The sequence below is a fragment of the Phoenix dactylifera genome, chromosome 3 (assembly GCF_009389715.1).
Source record: "Phoenix dactylifera cultivar Barhee BC4 chromosome 3, palm_55x_up_171113_PBpolish2nd_filt_p, whole genome shotgun sequence".
Taxonomy (NCBI): Eukaryota; Viridiplantae; Streptophyta; class Magnoliopsida; order Arecales; family Arecaceae; genus Phoenix; species Phoenix dactylifera.
The window spans coordinates 19,922,024-19,936,751 of record NC_052394.1 but is presented as its reverse complement, the minus strand read 5'-3'; the positions used below and the strand labels follow the sequence as shown (position 1 = coordinate 19,936,751).

The 14,728-nt window shown below is 39.9% G+C and overlaps 1 protein-coding gene across 2 annotated transcripts; it reads right to left on the bottom strand.

The window, feature by feature from the left end:
• Positions 1–4,604: 4,604 nt before the first annotated feature.
• On the bottom strand, positions 4,605–7,999 carry LOC103714400 (protein NUCLEAR FUSION DEFECTIVE 4-like). 2 transcript variants are annotated; one of them, XM_008801638.4, is made up of 2 exons: positions 6,515–7,999; positions 4,605–5,229 (listed from the first exon to the last, which is right to left on the bottom strand). In XM_008801638.4, the coding sequence occupies exons 1-2, from the start codon at positions 7,654–7,656 to the stop codon at positions 4,803–4,805; spliced, it is 1,569 nt and encodes a 522-aa protein (XP_008799860.2). In that variant the 5' UTR covers positions 7,657–7,999; the 3' UTR covers positions 4,605–4,802. The 2 variants fall into 2 exon arrangements, with proteins under 2 accessions (XP_008799860.2, XP_008799859.2); XM_008801637.4 differs by having other exon boundaries at positions 4,605–5,232; positions 6,515–7,993.
• Positions 8,000–14,728: the final 6,729 nt, after the last annotated feature.

Genomic DNA, 14,728 nt, shown 5'->3' with positions numbered 1-14,728 from the left:
TGTGGAAGTGCAAAAATTGAATCTTTTTCTTGAGAAAAGACTGAATTGTTCAGGGATATGAAAAAATTAGCCACTTCATCTCTTCGCCGGTTTTTTTTTTCTGATTTTGTTGGCTGCACTTATGTGCGTTTTGTGTGAGACACCATTGTATAAAAATAAAAAAAAAAAAGCTAGTTTACAGGACTATCTCCCTCTTTTCTGCACCTGGATCTGTGTGAAGCTAAAGATTCATTGCATGGGAAATGGGTACTAGAGAAGTTACTTGAGATTTTTCTGGTTTAATAATGGCAGTCGTGTGGATAGGTGGTCTGGATTTATTGCAAACGGTGCTTACAGTGGTGTGGTCCCTCTGGACTAATGGCAGTTCAGTGTTTGACAGGCTTCAAGAACTACTACATATATACTGGTTAGGCTAGTATCTCTTAAATTTAGAATTTCTCTTAATTCTTAAAATGTCTATTTTTTCCTGGTTCTGCTGATTTCATACCATAATAGCTTTTTGAATAACATTAATTCGCCCCATATTTTTAACTTTTTCGCCGTATTTTTCCCACGTCCATTTCATCCTCAAAAATTAGCTCCCAAGCAAGGCTAGGCATACTTAACAAAGTACCTTCTCTTCCATCTACAACTAATACAACCATCCAGTCAAAACAACCAAGAAAGTTGGAAAAACTAACATTTCAGTTCTATTATAATATATAGCAATCACAGATTCATGTCCACTGACGGTAGTAAAAGAAACTTGTTCCTGCAAGCAAACAATGCTGGAGATATTGTCTAATTAATGAATATCCTCCACCCATTTCGTTGATTTGATGTAAATCCCACTTTGTTTATTGAGAGGATGTAGGCGAGATGCCGTCCGACCTCCGTAGATCATCAAAGTAGCACCGCATGCTTGAAAAAGTAGATTCTAGCTTTATCATTAAATCTACTTTTGGCTCTATGGAGGACGTGCGTGGCGGTTCTTCGCCTAGTAAATTTTGAATATTTATATAAAATTAAAAAAATTAGATAATATTTTTTAGTTAGTATTTTTTTTGGATAAAATCTTGAATTATTACAAATTGTACTTGAGCGGATCCGGCTCATAACCTATGTAGACTAGAGAATATTGCAGTACAGATCCATTGAGACTAACCACGGGTCGATCGTTGTGCTTTTGATTAGACTTAAATAGATTTGAACCTTTAGCCTTTTAAGGATGTCAGGTCTTAAATGATAGAAATATATGAGGATCCATGCGGTGGTTATTCATTGGGTAGATTTTGGATACTTATGCAGGATCAAGTAATCCAAATAATATCCTGCAGCTCATTTTTTTGGGCAAAGTTTTGGATTATTATAATTCTCCAATCCAATATATATCTACTGAATAAGAATTTGTGCCTTGTTTTCTCTCCTCATGGTAAGGTGATATTTGTAACCCCGGTAGTTCACATAGTAGTTCTTTTCAGGAGAGAGATCTATCAGATCTTGAATCTTTCAGTTGCAATTTTTGACTTCATGGTAAAAGATGGATTAAATGGATGCATCAAAATAAAAAATTCACATAAAAATGGCCATTGTAACGCCTAGAAAGATTTTTCATCTCCTCAATTCTAGCATCTTGCCTTTGCTTCTCATGGAAGCTGCCATGTTGCCGTTTGCACGAAAAGGTCGAGAAATCATTGTATCATGAAAAGACACATGAAGTGTTCCCCTGGTGAAAGCATCCAAGCCAAATCCAAATATGAGACTGAATCATGGAATTCAACTAGACCTGGTCCTACAAATTAAATTCCCTGCCAGTGTCATGCTGACGAGATGATGATACCACTACCATGAATTTTTTGCCAATTTGGCACTCGATGTGCTGAATTGGTGGGGGAATGAAATGGTCCTCCTGGTGGATAAGTAAAAGTAATCAGTCCAAAACAAAGTGCCTGATATTGACTTCAATGACTCCACACTAGCTAGCCGGGCCTGCTTGAATCTCCCTTGAAACTGAGAAAAGTTGAGCAATATAGGTAGCATGCCTGCACTAAATAGGAACAATCGGCAAAGGTCATGTGAGCATAATCATGGCGGCACTTTCGGTGGATTTTGCAACTAAAGCAGGAGATCTAGCAATGAGCGCCCATGCACCCCCATTTCAACCCAAATCGTCTGCCCGTAGGAGACGAAACACTACCCAAGATAGGGGTTGTGTCTTTTAAGTAAAGAATTCACTTTCTTTCATACAAATGCACAATTAGATCACCCACCATGTAGATCTCAAGGTAGTCCGAACTTTTCTATTTATTTGTCTGCATAGATCTTAAAGCCACCCGATGGGGATCCAATAATAGATTTGCACAAAAGGAGATGCAACCCCAACTCCATTACTCATGCATGCCACTATAATCCAAACCGACCACCATATTTTGAAAGGCATCCGTCTGAGGTGATGGTTTACCATGCTGGCGAGAAATAATATGCATAGAGCACCCTATTTGGTACGTTCGGTTATCTATCCAATGTGGCATCTCATGATTGGCCCACAACCCATGAATTGTACCAATTGTCTTGTGCCATGTCAAATAGGCAACTTAGCAAGTAATGGAGTGGTGCTCGTTGCATGCACAATGGGCGTTAGAGTGAGGAGTGGTGGCTCTTCCAGATGGAATGGCGCGTATTTGAGGTAAACCACCCTCTATTTAGAACAATAATAGTGGAACCTAAAAAGAGGACAGATTTAAGAGACAAGTGTTGTGTCTTATTAATTTTTCATCAGCATGACGTACTTCTCCTAAGTTGATGTTATGATGAAAGAAAAAAAATTAGTAACACGTTTGAAGTTGCGGGATTTAGTGTGGAAAGTGGTGCTTGTTTTCCAAGTGCCTATGTGCTCACTGCTCACGAGGAACCATTTGAGATTTGACTTGCGACTTGAATGTTCCATGGGAGCCCCACGCGCGCCCACGCGCGGTCGCGAGTGCGGCCTTATAGGCCAAAAAAAAGCTCTTGCACTGGTGGTATTGCTATTTTTATAGCACCTCTATACGTTGTCCCTGTTATGGTTGCTTTAATTTGTCATCTTTCTAGTTTTTTTTTTTTACTCGCTTAGGAAAAGAGGTAGGAGGGAGGAAGAAACCAGCCCATCCACGGGTAGCAGCCCCCACTAGGCTCCCATCCGGCCAGAAGAATGTTCGATACGGATGGACACCGTTTTACTTACATCCTCCCCATCCGAAGGTGAATACGTCATACCTGGCACCACCAAGCTACAGGTGGAAGGAAAGCATAAACGCCAACGAGCCAACCGAGCATGGAACATCCAGTCTCCGAATTTAATCGAACCCGGATAACTCGGACGGAATTATTGCCTTCTTACCACCAAGCTATCATCTTGGTGGCTCATCTTTCTAGTTTCGTTCACATAGGCTAAAATAGATTTTTTTATAAATAAGAGGCAAATATAAAAATTATTTTCATTGATCAGTTAATGAATTTTACTTACTTCTAGATTGAAAAGTTCAATACTAGCTATGAGGTTTCCTCTTGCAATTAAGCAAATAAGTATAAAAAGAAAGATTTAGATGTGCTATTGATGGACCGCGTCCTCCACTATATTCATTGTCATGGATCCGTGCCCTGTGCATAGCCAAATAAAAGGAACCAAAAGAAATATTTGCAACAAAAACATGAATGGTTGGTCCCAAATGCTGAGAGCCAAGTATTCCAGGGATCGCTGAGAGTAATACAGTCGGATTGGATAACCTTGAACGTTTTGATTACTGGTCCATTGAATTCGAAAGCTTTTCTGACGACAGGCAGGTCCCATGGGAAGATGGTGGCGGTGGCCTCCATTGATGCTGGCGTTCAAACCTATGTAAGCGGCGTATTAAAGTTGTACGGCTGATGAGAATTTCACAAGGACACGGCAGCGTCGACTGTCGATCTTACTTCCATGTGACGTCGTACAAACGCACGGCACAGGTCAGAAGCACAAGCACAGCCAGAGGCTTAGAGGGACTTCACCTCTCGAGACGGTTGTTTTCGCTAAATTAAGCTTGTCAGACATGCAATAAATGTTAAAATAGATGGAGCTAATACTAAATTTCAAAACGAATTAAAAATGTTAGATCCACAAGATTTTGTGGCTACTTTTGTAAGTTGCACGCATGAGGCTGATGATTTGCCATGCGAGCAAGCAAGAGAAAAAGAATGCAATAAAGTTCCACAAATTGATATGGCCCATTGGTTACCCATCTGATATGGCACCCCATTAATTGCCTATCCTCACGTATGGAATCAATCTCCTTCTGCCATGTTGAATGGATAACTAATTAAGTAATGTCATGGCACTCTAAAATGACTAGAGCTTGCAAACGTTTTCAGCAATGCAGCCACAAGACCATTAGGTGGGATTCACTAATTCTCTTAAATCATGCCTCATGCAAGCTAGGCGATCTGACTTTGGATATGAGGATTTGGGAAGTGCACGCCATATATTTCTTTGAGTTCAAGGAAAAAGAGCATATTTACACACTCACGCATTAGTATTTGATATGCTGGTGCCTTATAAGTGGCTCATGTTGGCTCCATGCAAAGACCGACCAATGAGTTGCACTCAACTCTAGATAATCAAGGGTTGCCATATAAATAATTGAACAAAATCCTTATTCTTTTTTCACTTTGTATAAAAGATAAATCTACCTAACTGCATGGGAACATAAACAAGCAACATGAAGTACATGGGAGCGCTATATCTTGGACACCTCTCTCTTTCTCTCTCTAATTACAATCTTGATTGGCTTTTTACCCCTCCAAATTGATCAGCAGCCCGATTCTCTTTTCTTGGACCATTTTTTTGTCTGAATGTATAAAACAAAGCTTAAGATTGTTCCTAAGGAGCAAAAAAAACCCCAGATGATGAAAGTCTTGTGGTAGCACTGGGTTCCAATGCATGGACCATATCCCCCGCCACCTTCCTTGTCGTAGATGAATGCCGCAATGTAGCCAAACAGCAAGGATCCAAGAGGGATGTTGGCAATAAGAATATTGTGATTCACACCAAAATGCTCCGAGCCAAACAATTCGGAGGTCACCGAGACAGCGATGGAAGTCATGGCCCCTGTGCACATACCTATGATGGCTGTGCCGATGAACAGGCAGGCTTTGGTGGGGTTAAGCAGCAAGAAGAAGGAAGCTGCCATTGGGATCATCAACAACACCATTGATGCTGGCCTCGAAACCATATGCCTGCTGTTGTTATAAGCAAGAACAGCATATCAAAATAACAAGTATTCTGCAATCTACACAGATGAATCAAAAGTACTCAACTAATCTATAAATGATCTGATGATTGATTAGATTATAATATAAAAAAATAATCTATTATGGTGATGGGGGGTGCGGCATCGGACGTTCATTCTCTCCCCTACATATATACGTATGTTTGTTTGTGGTGTCACTCTTGCTCGATGTGAAGTGGACGTACACCCGGACAAGAAAGGTTTGACAAGGATAGCAAGGAGAAGCAGCTGGAAGGTGGCATCTTTGACGGGTTTTGCATTTTTATTATTTTATTATTTCTTAGCTTAGTAGACGTACGTTGAATCCTAATGTCACATGTCCTCCTGCAAGATGCTAGATCCATACATGGCTGTGAAAACTACTTAAATAACCTGCACCAAGTGAAGGATGGGTGTGCCCAATATTAATACACGTACGTACTCCTGAGTTACGTACAAATGTTTGTAAATTCCTGCAAATGTTTTCTTCTATACAATCTTACAATACGAAACAAAGAACAGTATTAGAAAAGATATATAAAGAATTACCCTGATCACATCTATTATTAGTGGCACATAAAATGGCCTTCATGAAATGCGTCATGCTTAACACATGACGTGCATTCATGCTTCACACGAGGGCTCTTTTGTTTGCTACTTGTTATGCATAATATGGGATGACCAAAATCACAACCATTAATGATATGAATCATATCTATATATGAGAGTTAGCTATTATTATTTGCAGTGTACGTGTGTCTTTCTAATGTAGGCAACAACATCAAACTTGTGTTGTTCTTTGATTTGTATGGAAAACTTGTTTTCTGCTTCTAGGAAATATCAACTACTCCCTATCACAAAGTACGTTAGAATCCAAAAGAGTGCGTAGCTTCTTGCACTGAATGCAAGACATACGTCTAATATTATCCATAGAATGCGGAAGGATAGTTGACTATGGAGCTTCCGAATGACATATGTCACGCATGCAGCGCATGACCTCCACAAGTGTTGCCTCTACACTGTAACCATGATGTATCCGGAACACCTAACTCATTCCCTGTCCTTATTCCTACATCCTTAGCATATCCGCCATATAAGTTCCTGCCACATCCCCTCTCGTTCCTAGGAATAGTTCCGTACATGAACGTCGGTTCGAGGATTATTGCCATCATTCACAAAATTGTGATCAACTGTAGATATGGATATGTATTAAGTGCAGCATATCGCATCCCGTATAACGTATTCATACTGACCTGGAGAACGCGGACAAGGGAGCCGAGAACAATTTCCCGAAGAAGCTAAAGGACGAGGAGATGGAGACCAGCACGGTGTCGGATATCCCGCGAGACCGCGATATCTGACCCAAGTTGTTAGCGTATACCAATCCCAACGTACCCCCGCACCCGTACACCAGGAAATACAACCAAAACTCCATGCTTGCCACCAACTCCCGCACCCGATATTCTCTTCTCACCCAAGTTTCCCATCTCTCCTCTTCTCCACACCCTGCACCACCTTCCCGATCAACTTCCTTATCCTCAACTTTTATCACACTCTTCTCCACTCCTTCCCCTTCCCTTGCCAAACTCCAACTCCCTTCTTTTATCCACTCTATGACATTCACCAAAGGCACAAAGATTATTAACAACACAACCATGACCAATAGAATCAACGGCGGTAGCCTTCTCGGCATGCTACCGAAGACCGGAGCCGCCGTCTCCACCACCGCATATGACCCTGTGACACCGGCGATCACGAGTATTGTCACAAGACCGGCGCGAGTCTTTGGACCGGCCGGCTTTGATTCCTTGAGGAATGGGGAAGTGATTGCCCCTGTCAGGATAGGCACAATGGAGTTCAGTAGTAGGTAGATGCTCTTGTCACTAGGGTCACCTCCCAGGATCACTTGCGTCATAGCTATGTAGATCTTGGCACTCAAAGCGGCATAACTTGTGGCCAAACAGACGACAGTCCCATGGTCCACCGGGAACTTCCTCATGGCTGCGATGTAACATACGGTGTTGATCCAGCAAACGCTGTTCCCGGCGAGCACGCAGAGCAAGAAGGCTTGCCAGTATGCGAGCGATGCGATCTTGCTGGCTAGGAAGAGGAATTGGACACCGTAACCAACCGAACCGATGATTGCACCGATCATGAGGGCCAACCATAGGGGAAGGTGGCGAGCTGCGACACCCGAGCACCACCCAAAGAGCTTACCGGCATCGGAGGCAACGGTGAGGTAGTTGAGCTTCACCTGGGAGATCTTGAGCCGGGACTTCAGCTGGGAGGAGTAGTCCGGGAAGACCGAATTGGTGCCGTTGATGGACTGGAGCCAGATGATGGACACCAAGGTTAGCCATGGAAATAGGAGGACTGGGATCGATGAGCTGCCCATTTTCTCACTCTATGACCTGTATGAGATGCTGCAGGCTTCTTGCTGTTACCTCAGCTTATAGCTAGAATCAAGACATGGCACGAAAAGGTTGGAAGTGGGACTCTTGTTGATACCTTTCTTTGTAGCTGCTAGATATAAGACCTGACATGGAGGAAGGAAACTGAAGTGAAAGATAGGACAAAAGGAGATGAGGACTTTGGGCAGTTTTGTTCCGTTCTTAGCCGTGATTGAATGGTTTGGTCCGTTCTTAGCCGTGATTAAATGGTTTTGTTCCGTGAGGACAAGTTCTTTCAGCTACAAGAGAAATATTGGAGGAAATAGATGTAAGGGAGGTTTTGATGTGTCATGTTGCCCTAATTTAAGGGTGGGAACATAAGAATGGGGAAAAAGATGGTTCCCCAATGGTTGGTTTGGGCCTGCCAAACCCTGGTGCGATTCACGGAGCCCAGAAAAAGATGGTTCACTCCCATTGGCGGATAGGGATGAGGACCATGCCAGGTAGGCTACGTGGCGGATAAAGATTTGTTGGTTTCTATGTTAATGTATGGCTTGTGGCGTACCGAAGGCTCCGAGTTAATTAATGGTAGAGACTGGCACCGGAAACTTTGTAACGCTAACTGACGTGTGCATGACACGGGCATGAGCGTTTTTGACGGAACGGTGGGAATAATTAATGAATCACCGGCAGGCATACTTGTGATTAGAAAATATCAATTAATATTACAAATGTAAATACAAGGGCTTGTTTAGCATCGTATGCTGCTTTTGTATTTTTATTTCTCTGTAAATTTATAAACTATCAGGTGAAGATTAATGTTGATATATAGAATTTATGCTATTCCTTATTTGCTACTTTCACTCCTTCCTAAATCAATAAATCTATGCTTACGAATGCTTAAAATTTTATAAGTTATTTAAAAAATTAAAATATTTTATTATATATGCCATTTAGTCTATTTTTTGGGTTTTTATGAATAAAAATATAAAACAAAATAATTCCAAACAAGTAGTTTCCATGGCAATTTTTTTTAATAAAATTATATCCTACACCATATGCATTAAATAATCTGAGATAAGATATGAATAGCAGCGATCCAAGACGAGTACATAATTAATAGAGCTCATAAGAGTAGGATGAGATAGTTGGCATGGTGTACCACGGGTAGACTCGGAAACATAAGCACATAAACTCCAAGGTTGTGTCGCTGAGTTGGTCCCACCATGGATCTATCTTATTGGAAGCATTTAAATAGATATTATGGCAACGGCAATCAAGGATGATTCACGAAGAATCTAGAGAACAATAGAATAGGAATTCTTGATGCTGGTCATTGTTTTAAGATCTAAGCTAAAGTAAAAGGTTCTTCTTCTTTCTAAAAATAATGACCTGGCTTTTGAGCACATAAAATAGTCACTTGTTTCCTCGTCGATTTTCTCTCTCCCTCTGTATGGACAATGATCACAAGACACCCCGACCCATTTATTGAATATATCAATATCCATGATTCAGGCCAAATTGGGCCTGTCTAACCCAAATCTGATAACCCAAACCATGGGTTTGGGTTAAGGCCTACTCTAACTTGCCCAATTCTATCCCACATTTTTTTCTCGGAGTGAACCTACTTAGAATTTGGCAATATTTTTTGTTCCAATAAAGCCAATTTTTACCCAAAGCTAGCTGATGCAGCCAACTTGACCTAACCCAGTTGAAGCCAACCTAACTAACCAACTCTTACCCAAAGCTAATCCAACTCGTCTGAGTTATATTCAGGTTAGAGATGGAGTTGGATTCAGTTTTATTGGGTTGATCAAGTTCTAATACGGTTAGATTAGGACTAGGTAGTTCTGAAATTCGGCTGGGTAGGGGTTAGCCCACAACTTGGCTCGCTCTGCTCAAGTTGCACTTCTACTGCAAGTCTGACGAAATCCAGAGCATTAGTGAAATTTAGACAAAATGGAAGTGATGGCCCTCAATTCGCAGCATAGCTTTAGGAATGATAAGAGGGATAATTTTGGCGTTCCATAATATACTTCTTTCAAGTATGATTTTCGATTTTAAAATTTTTACAATCCAATTGAATTTTGATTTAAATACTCCTTTTTACATTTATTTGCCGATAAAAATGTTTTTTTTATATAATTTACTTGGGATCTTTCACAGGAATGGCTAAACATTTATATAATTTACTTGGGATTTTTTTGTTGGAATTATTCCCAACAATATTAATTTGCAGGGAAGTGCTATGGTCTTTTGGAACCAGGAATCAGATAAGATTTGGTCAGATGGGAAGAGAGGCCCATTAGAAAGTAAAAAGGTAAGAATGTTTATGAGGTCATTATCATAATCTAATAAAAAATATTAACTTTGGCGAGTAATGTGTCTCCTTCAATAGGAAGATTCAATGAACTTAGTTTGAATGAAGACATAAAGGGCCAAACCATCAATATGTCTAATTCATAATGTGGCCCATTAGGAAAGGAGAACAACTTAATGATTGTTTAGAAGATTCTAGCTATCAAATATGGCCAATCAATTGCTTAATGAAGGATTCATTGATGCATACAAATTGGCAGTTCTTTATTTTTTTTCTATATTTCTGTAGTTTTCATAAATTTTTTATTCATTTTTCAAACAATTCCAAAAATTAAACAGAAAAAAATGTCACATATTTCAATAGGCAGTTATCTCCTTTTAACCTTTTTTTTGTTTTAGTGAATAAAAATAAAGTAACACTCAGTTTCTTGAAGTAAGAAAGTTAACACGTTACATATATCAATTTTGCCACTATAGTGAGCAACCGTGGGCTGGAACAGAAGTCCTTTGGATTTGGGCTGGGCTGAGCCCGAATCAGCCTGATACAGATGTTGTCCCACGTCCTCACTTACATGTTCGAGCCCACGATCTCTGGAACCCATTTAACTACACAGGAAAGCTGATTTCATGAAATGGTCAGGATTGGTCAGTAGTGAAAACTTTTTCTATTCTATGAGCCATGAGATATAATTTAATTCATTGATAAAATCAATTAAGAAATATGTTTTACTTCAAATTCACCTAGCCAACCCTCTTTGATCACTCATCATTCATCCATATATTAAGATGTGGTTGAAACTGGAGAGAGAGTCACAGATCTTGAGGTGAGGGAAGTAGAGACTCTGGGAAAGTGGAAAGGTCCGTGGAAGTTGGAGTCTTTTAACTGTTAAATAAGGTAAACTTTTAGTTGTATTTCTTCAGCTATATGTTTAGTGCTACATTGGATCTGGTCTTCTTGAACAACCTGAGACGGATAGCCGAGTATCGTAGATTCTCAAAGACTTCCACTCTATTCTCCGTCTTATTCTTTTAGTTTTTTTGGTCGTCTTATGCCATTTATTTTGGACTACTCTTCAACAAAGTAAGCTCTCTATTCAGATCGCTACCTTTTTTTTTTACATGCATGATCAAATTGATTAGGAAAAATTTATAGGATTATCGACTCAAGTCCAATTCCTTTTGTTTTTTTTTCTTCCAACCTTCTGATGTAATTTTCTTTTTCAATTAGCTTATTGATAGTTCTTCCTCTTCTTCTTTTTCGATGATTAGGAAATGATGCAAAGCTCGTGCTAATTATAATTTTGATCAATTAGACCATGAACATGGCCAATAATGATTTCGTGCCTCTGGATCCTACTCCAATATAAACTCTTAAATGACCTGCTTAATCGTTGCATTCTAATGTCATTTTTTATCTTTCTGCATGTCAGCCTATTGTTTATCCATTTAACATTTCTCCAATCATTTATTCAAAAGTGAGTACATGGTGTCAAGGCCGGCATTCATGGCCACACTGATGGCTCCAATGGCAGGAACTTTCTTCCTACTTCTAAATCCAAGCAAGTGTTGTCGCCATCGCTGTGTTTTTTTCTCTCTAAAGAATAGAGTTCTTTGTTTTTGTAAATAGTAAAATCCGATTTACTCTATTTCGTGAATAGTAAAATCTGATTTCTGTATTGTTCTTTCTCTACCCCGTTGCTTCTTCTTCTTCCTCCAATATTTGTGGTAGCAGAGCAGTGTCTGATCATGGCTTCCCACAGAAACACATTCAGCCTTTCACAACCCTAAATTCCGATTTTTAAAGAAGAGTGTTATGAGTATTGGAGCATTAAGATGAAGACTCTATTCAGATCCCAAGATCTGTGGGACTTAGTAGAGAACGGGTACGCTGATTCTGATGATTAAAACCGGTTGAAGGAGAACAGAAAAAAGGACTTCAAGGCACTATTCTTCATTCAGCAAGCCATCGATAAGTCAATATTCTCAAGGATCGCAGGAGCCACTACATCGAAGCATGCATAGACAACATTGCAGATGGACTTCCAAGGGTCATCAATAGTAATAGCTGTAAAACTTCAGACTCTAAGGCATGAGTTTGAAACCTTGCTTATGAGAAAGAATGAATCGGTGCAAGTTTTTATGTCTAGAGTTAGTGTAATTGTTAGTCAAATAAGATCTTATTGTGAAAATCTTACAGATCAAACTATTGTTGAAACCATGGGCTAGAAAGTCTTTTGGATTTGAGCTGGGCTGAACCTGAATTAGTCTGATGCTGATGTTGTCCCACCTCCTTACTTACATATTCCAGCCCACGATTACCGAAACCCATTTAACTACACAAAAAAGCTGATGTCATGAAATGGTTAGGATTGGTGAGCAGCGGAAACTTTTTTTCTTATGTGAGCCGTGAGATATAATTTAATTTCTTGATAAAATCAGTTAATAAACATGTTTTACTTCAGATTCACCTAGCCAACCCTCTTTGATCACTCATCATACATCCATATATTAAGATGAGGTTGAAACTAGAGAGAGAGTCATGGATCTTGAGGTGAGGGAAGGAGAGACTGTAGATGGGAAAGTAGAAGAGTCCGTAGAAGTTGGAGGCCATAACATTGGCAACTGGAATTTGTGAAGTTGTTGGCGGCATTAGGTCTCAATCAAGAGAGCTTGCGATAAGCCTAGGAATGCTTTTGACTGCGCCTTTGGTGGTTCCTTTGGCCATGAAGTATAGAGAAGGCAGAGAAAAGTTATGGTGGAACAGGAGGGAGAGGGGAGTAAATGATATTATTGTAGAAGAGTTATGGTGCACCACGGGTAGACCCGGAAACATAAGCACATAAACTCCAAAGGTTGTCACTGATGGATCCATCTTATTGGATGAAATAAAAGATTAAGAAAAAAGCTCTTTGGCAGGTTTTCTGGTCTTGCTGCCATTTTTCTACCCCTCTATCTGGTTCCGGTGATTGATGCAACTTTTGGGCTGGTAAGCTATGACGTGCAGTTTCTTTTCCTAGAGAACACTCATCTTAGAATCCTGCTGGCATCTCTTTACACTCGCTGCCCTGGCTGAAAATGGCATATGTTGGAAATGACATATGTTTTCTAGGATCCGGATGGCGCATACGATTGCATTTGTGGTGAGATTATATGTGTGGTGTAAAACTCTTCGTCGTAAATCTCTATAAATACAACTTTGCACCTACGATTACATGTGTGGCGAGACTTCAACATACATCGAACTTTCTTTTTCTATCAATCCTTGCTGCAATAAGGAGTGGAGAGCCAGTGGAAATAAAATGCAAACCAAAGAGTTACTCTGGAAGGGCAGTCTTAGGATCAACTTTCCATGTACATAGGGAGCTAAGGAAAACCCATCTAATTCAGAGTATGTCAAATGTGTATTCTGTTTTTTCAATGTAAAATGGATGGTTATTCTTATTCTTTGTTATCTTTATAGTGATTCTATTTTGAATAAATAAGAACTTTAAGAAGAATTTCTTTGATTCTTCCCAGTACTCGGCTACTATCTAAGATCTATTCGATGTAGATGTTACAGACTGGTTGTTGGCATGAAGATCCTGTTTTGGCTGTTTGGTTATTTAGTAAATTCATAGGCAAGTTGAAATGCTTTTATTTGTTTCCATGCTCTATTTCTGACTCTCTCTTTTTCTAATTTTTAGTTAAATAAATGTATTGATTGCAGGGATTAAAAGATATGGAAAACAGAAAATAAGAAAACTCATTTCACTTTTCGGGACTAAGAAATTGCACGGCCATTCGAAGGTAACTAAACTCATTTATCCTTTTTTTTGCAAAATATGGAAGATCATTACATGTAAAAAAAAAAAACTGATTATTAGTAATCATCTTATACATCAAAGAACATACTAAAAACAATTGATGAAATAAAAGATTAACAAGAAAGCTCTTTGACTGGTTTTCTGGTCTTGCTGCCATTTTTCTACCCCTCTGGCTGGTTCCGGTGTTTAGTGCAACTTTTAGGTTGGTAGGCTATGGCGTGCAATTTCTCTTCCTAAAGAGCACTCATCTTAGAATCCTGCTGGCATCGCTTTACACTTGCTGCTCTGGCTGGAAATGGCATATGTTGGATCAACGCTGCATGCTACATCATCTGCATCCAAAATTTTCCTTCCGATAGCCATGTTGCAGTTGGGCTATCCACAAGCTATGTTGGTTTGAGTGCTAAGATCTACGCTGTTGTGGCGGATGTGATCTTCCAACCGCAGCCCAATCATGATGCCAAGACATATCTCCTCCTCAATGCCATTGTACCTATATTAGCTAGTCTCTTAGTTGCACCATTTCTTCGGGAGATGGAGACCAAAAATAAGGCAAGATAAATTTGTGGGTTCATGGTGATGTTTGCCATAACATTGGCAACTGGAATTTGTGCAGTTGTTGGCGGCATTAGGTCTGAATCAAGAGAGCTTGCGATAAGCCTAGGAATGCTTTTGACTGCGCCTTTGGTGGTTCCTTTGGCCATGAAGTATAGAGAAGGCAGAGAAGAGTTTTGGTGGAACAGGAGGGAGAGGGGAGTAAATGATATTACTGTAGATGAGGTTGAAAATGATATTATTGTAGAAGAGGTATGGTGCACCACGAACTCCAAAGGTTGTGTCACTGATGGATCCTTCTTATTAGATGAAATAAAAGATTAAGAAGAAAGCTCTTTGGCTGGTTTTCTGGTCTTGCTACCATTTTTCTACCTCTCTGTCTGGTTCCGATGATTGGTGC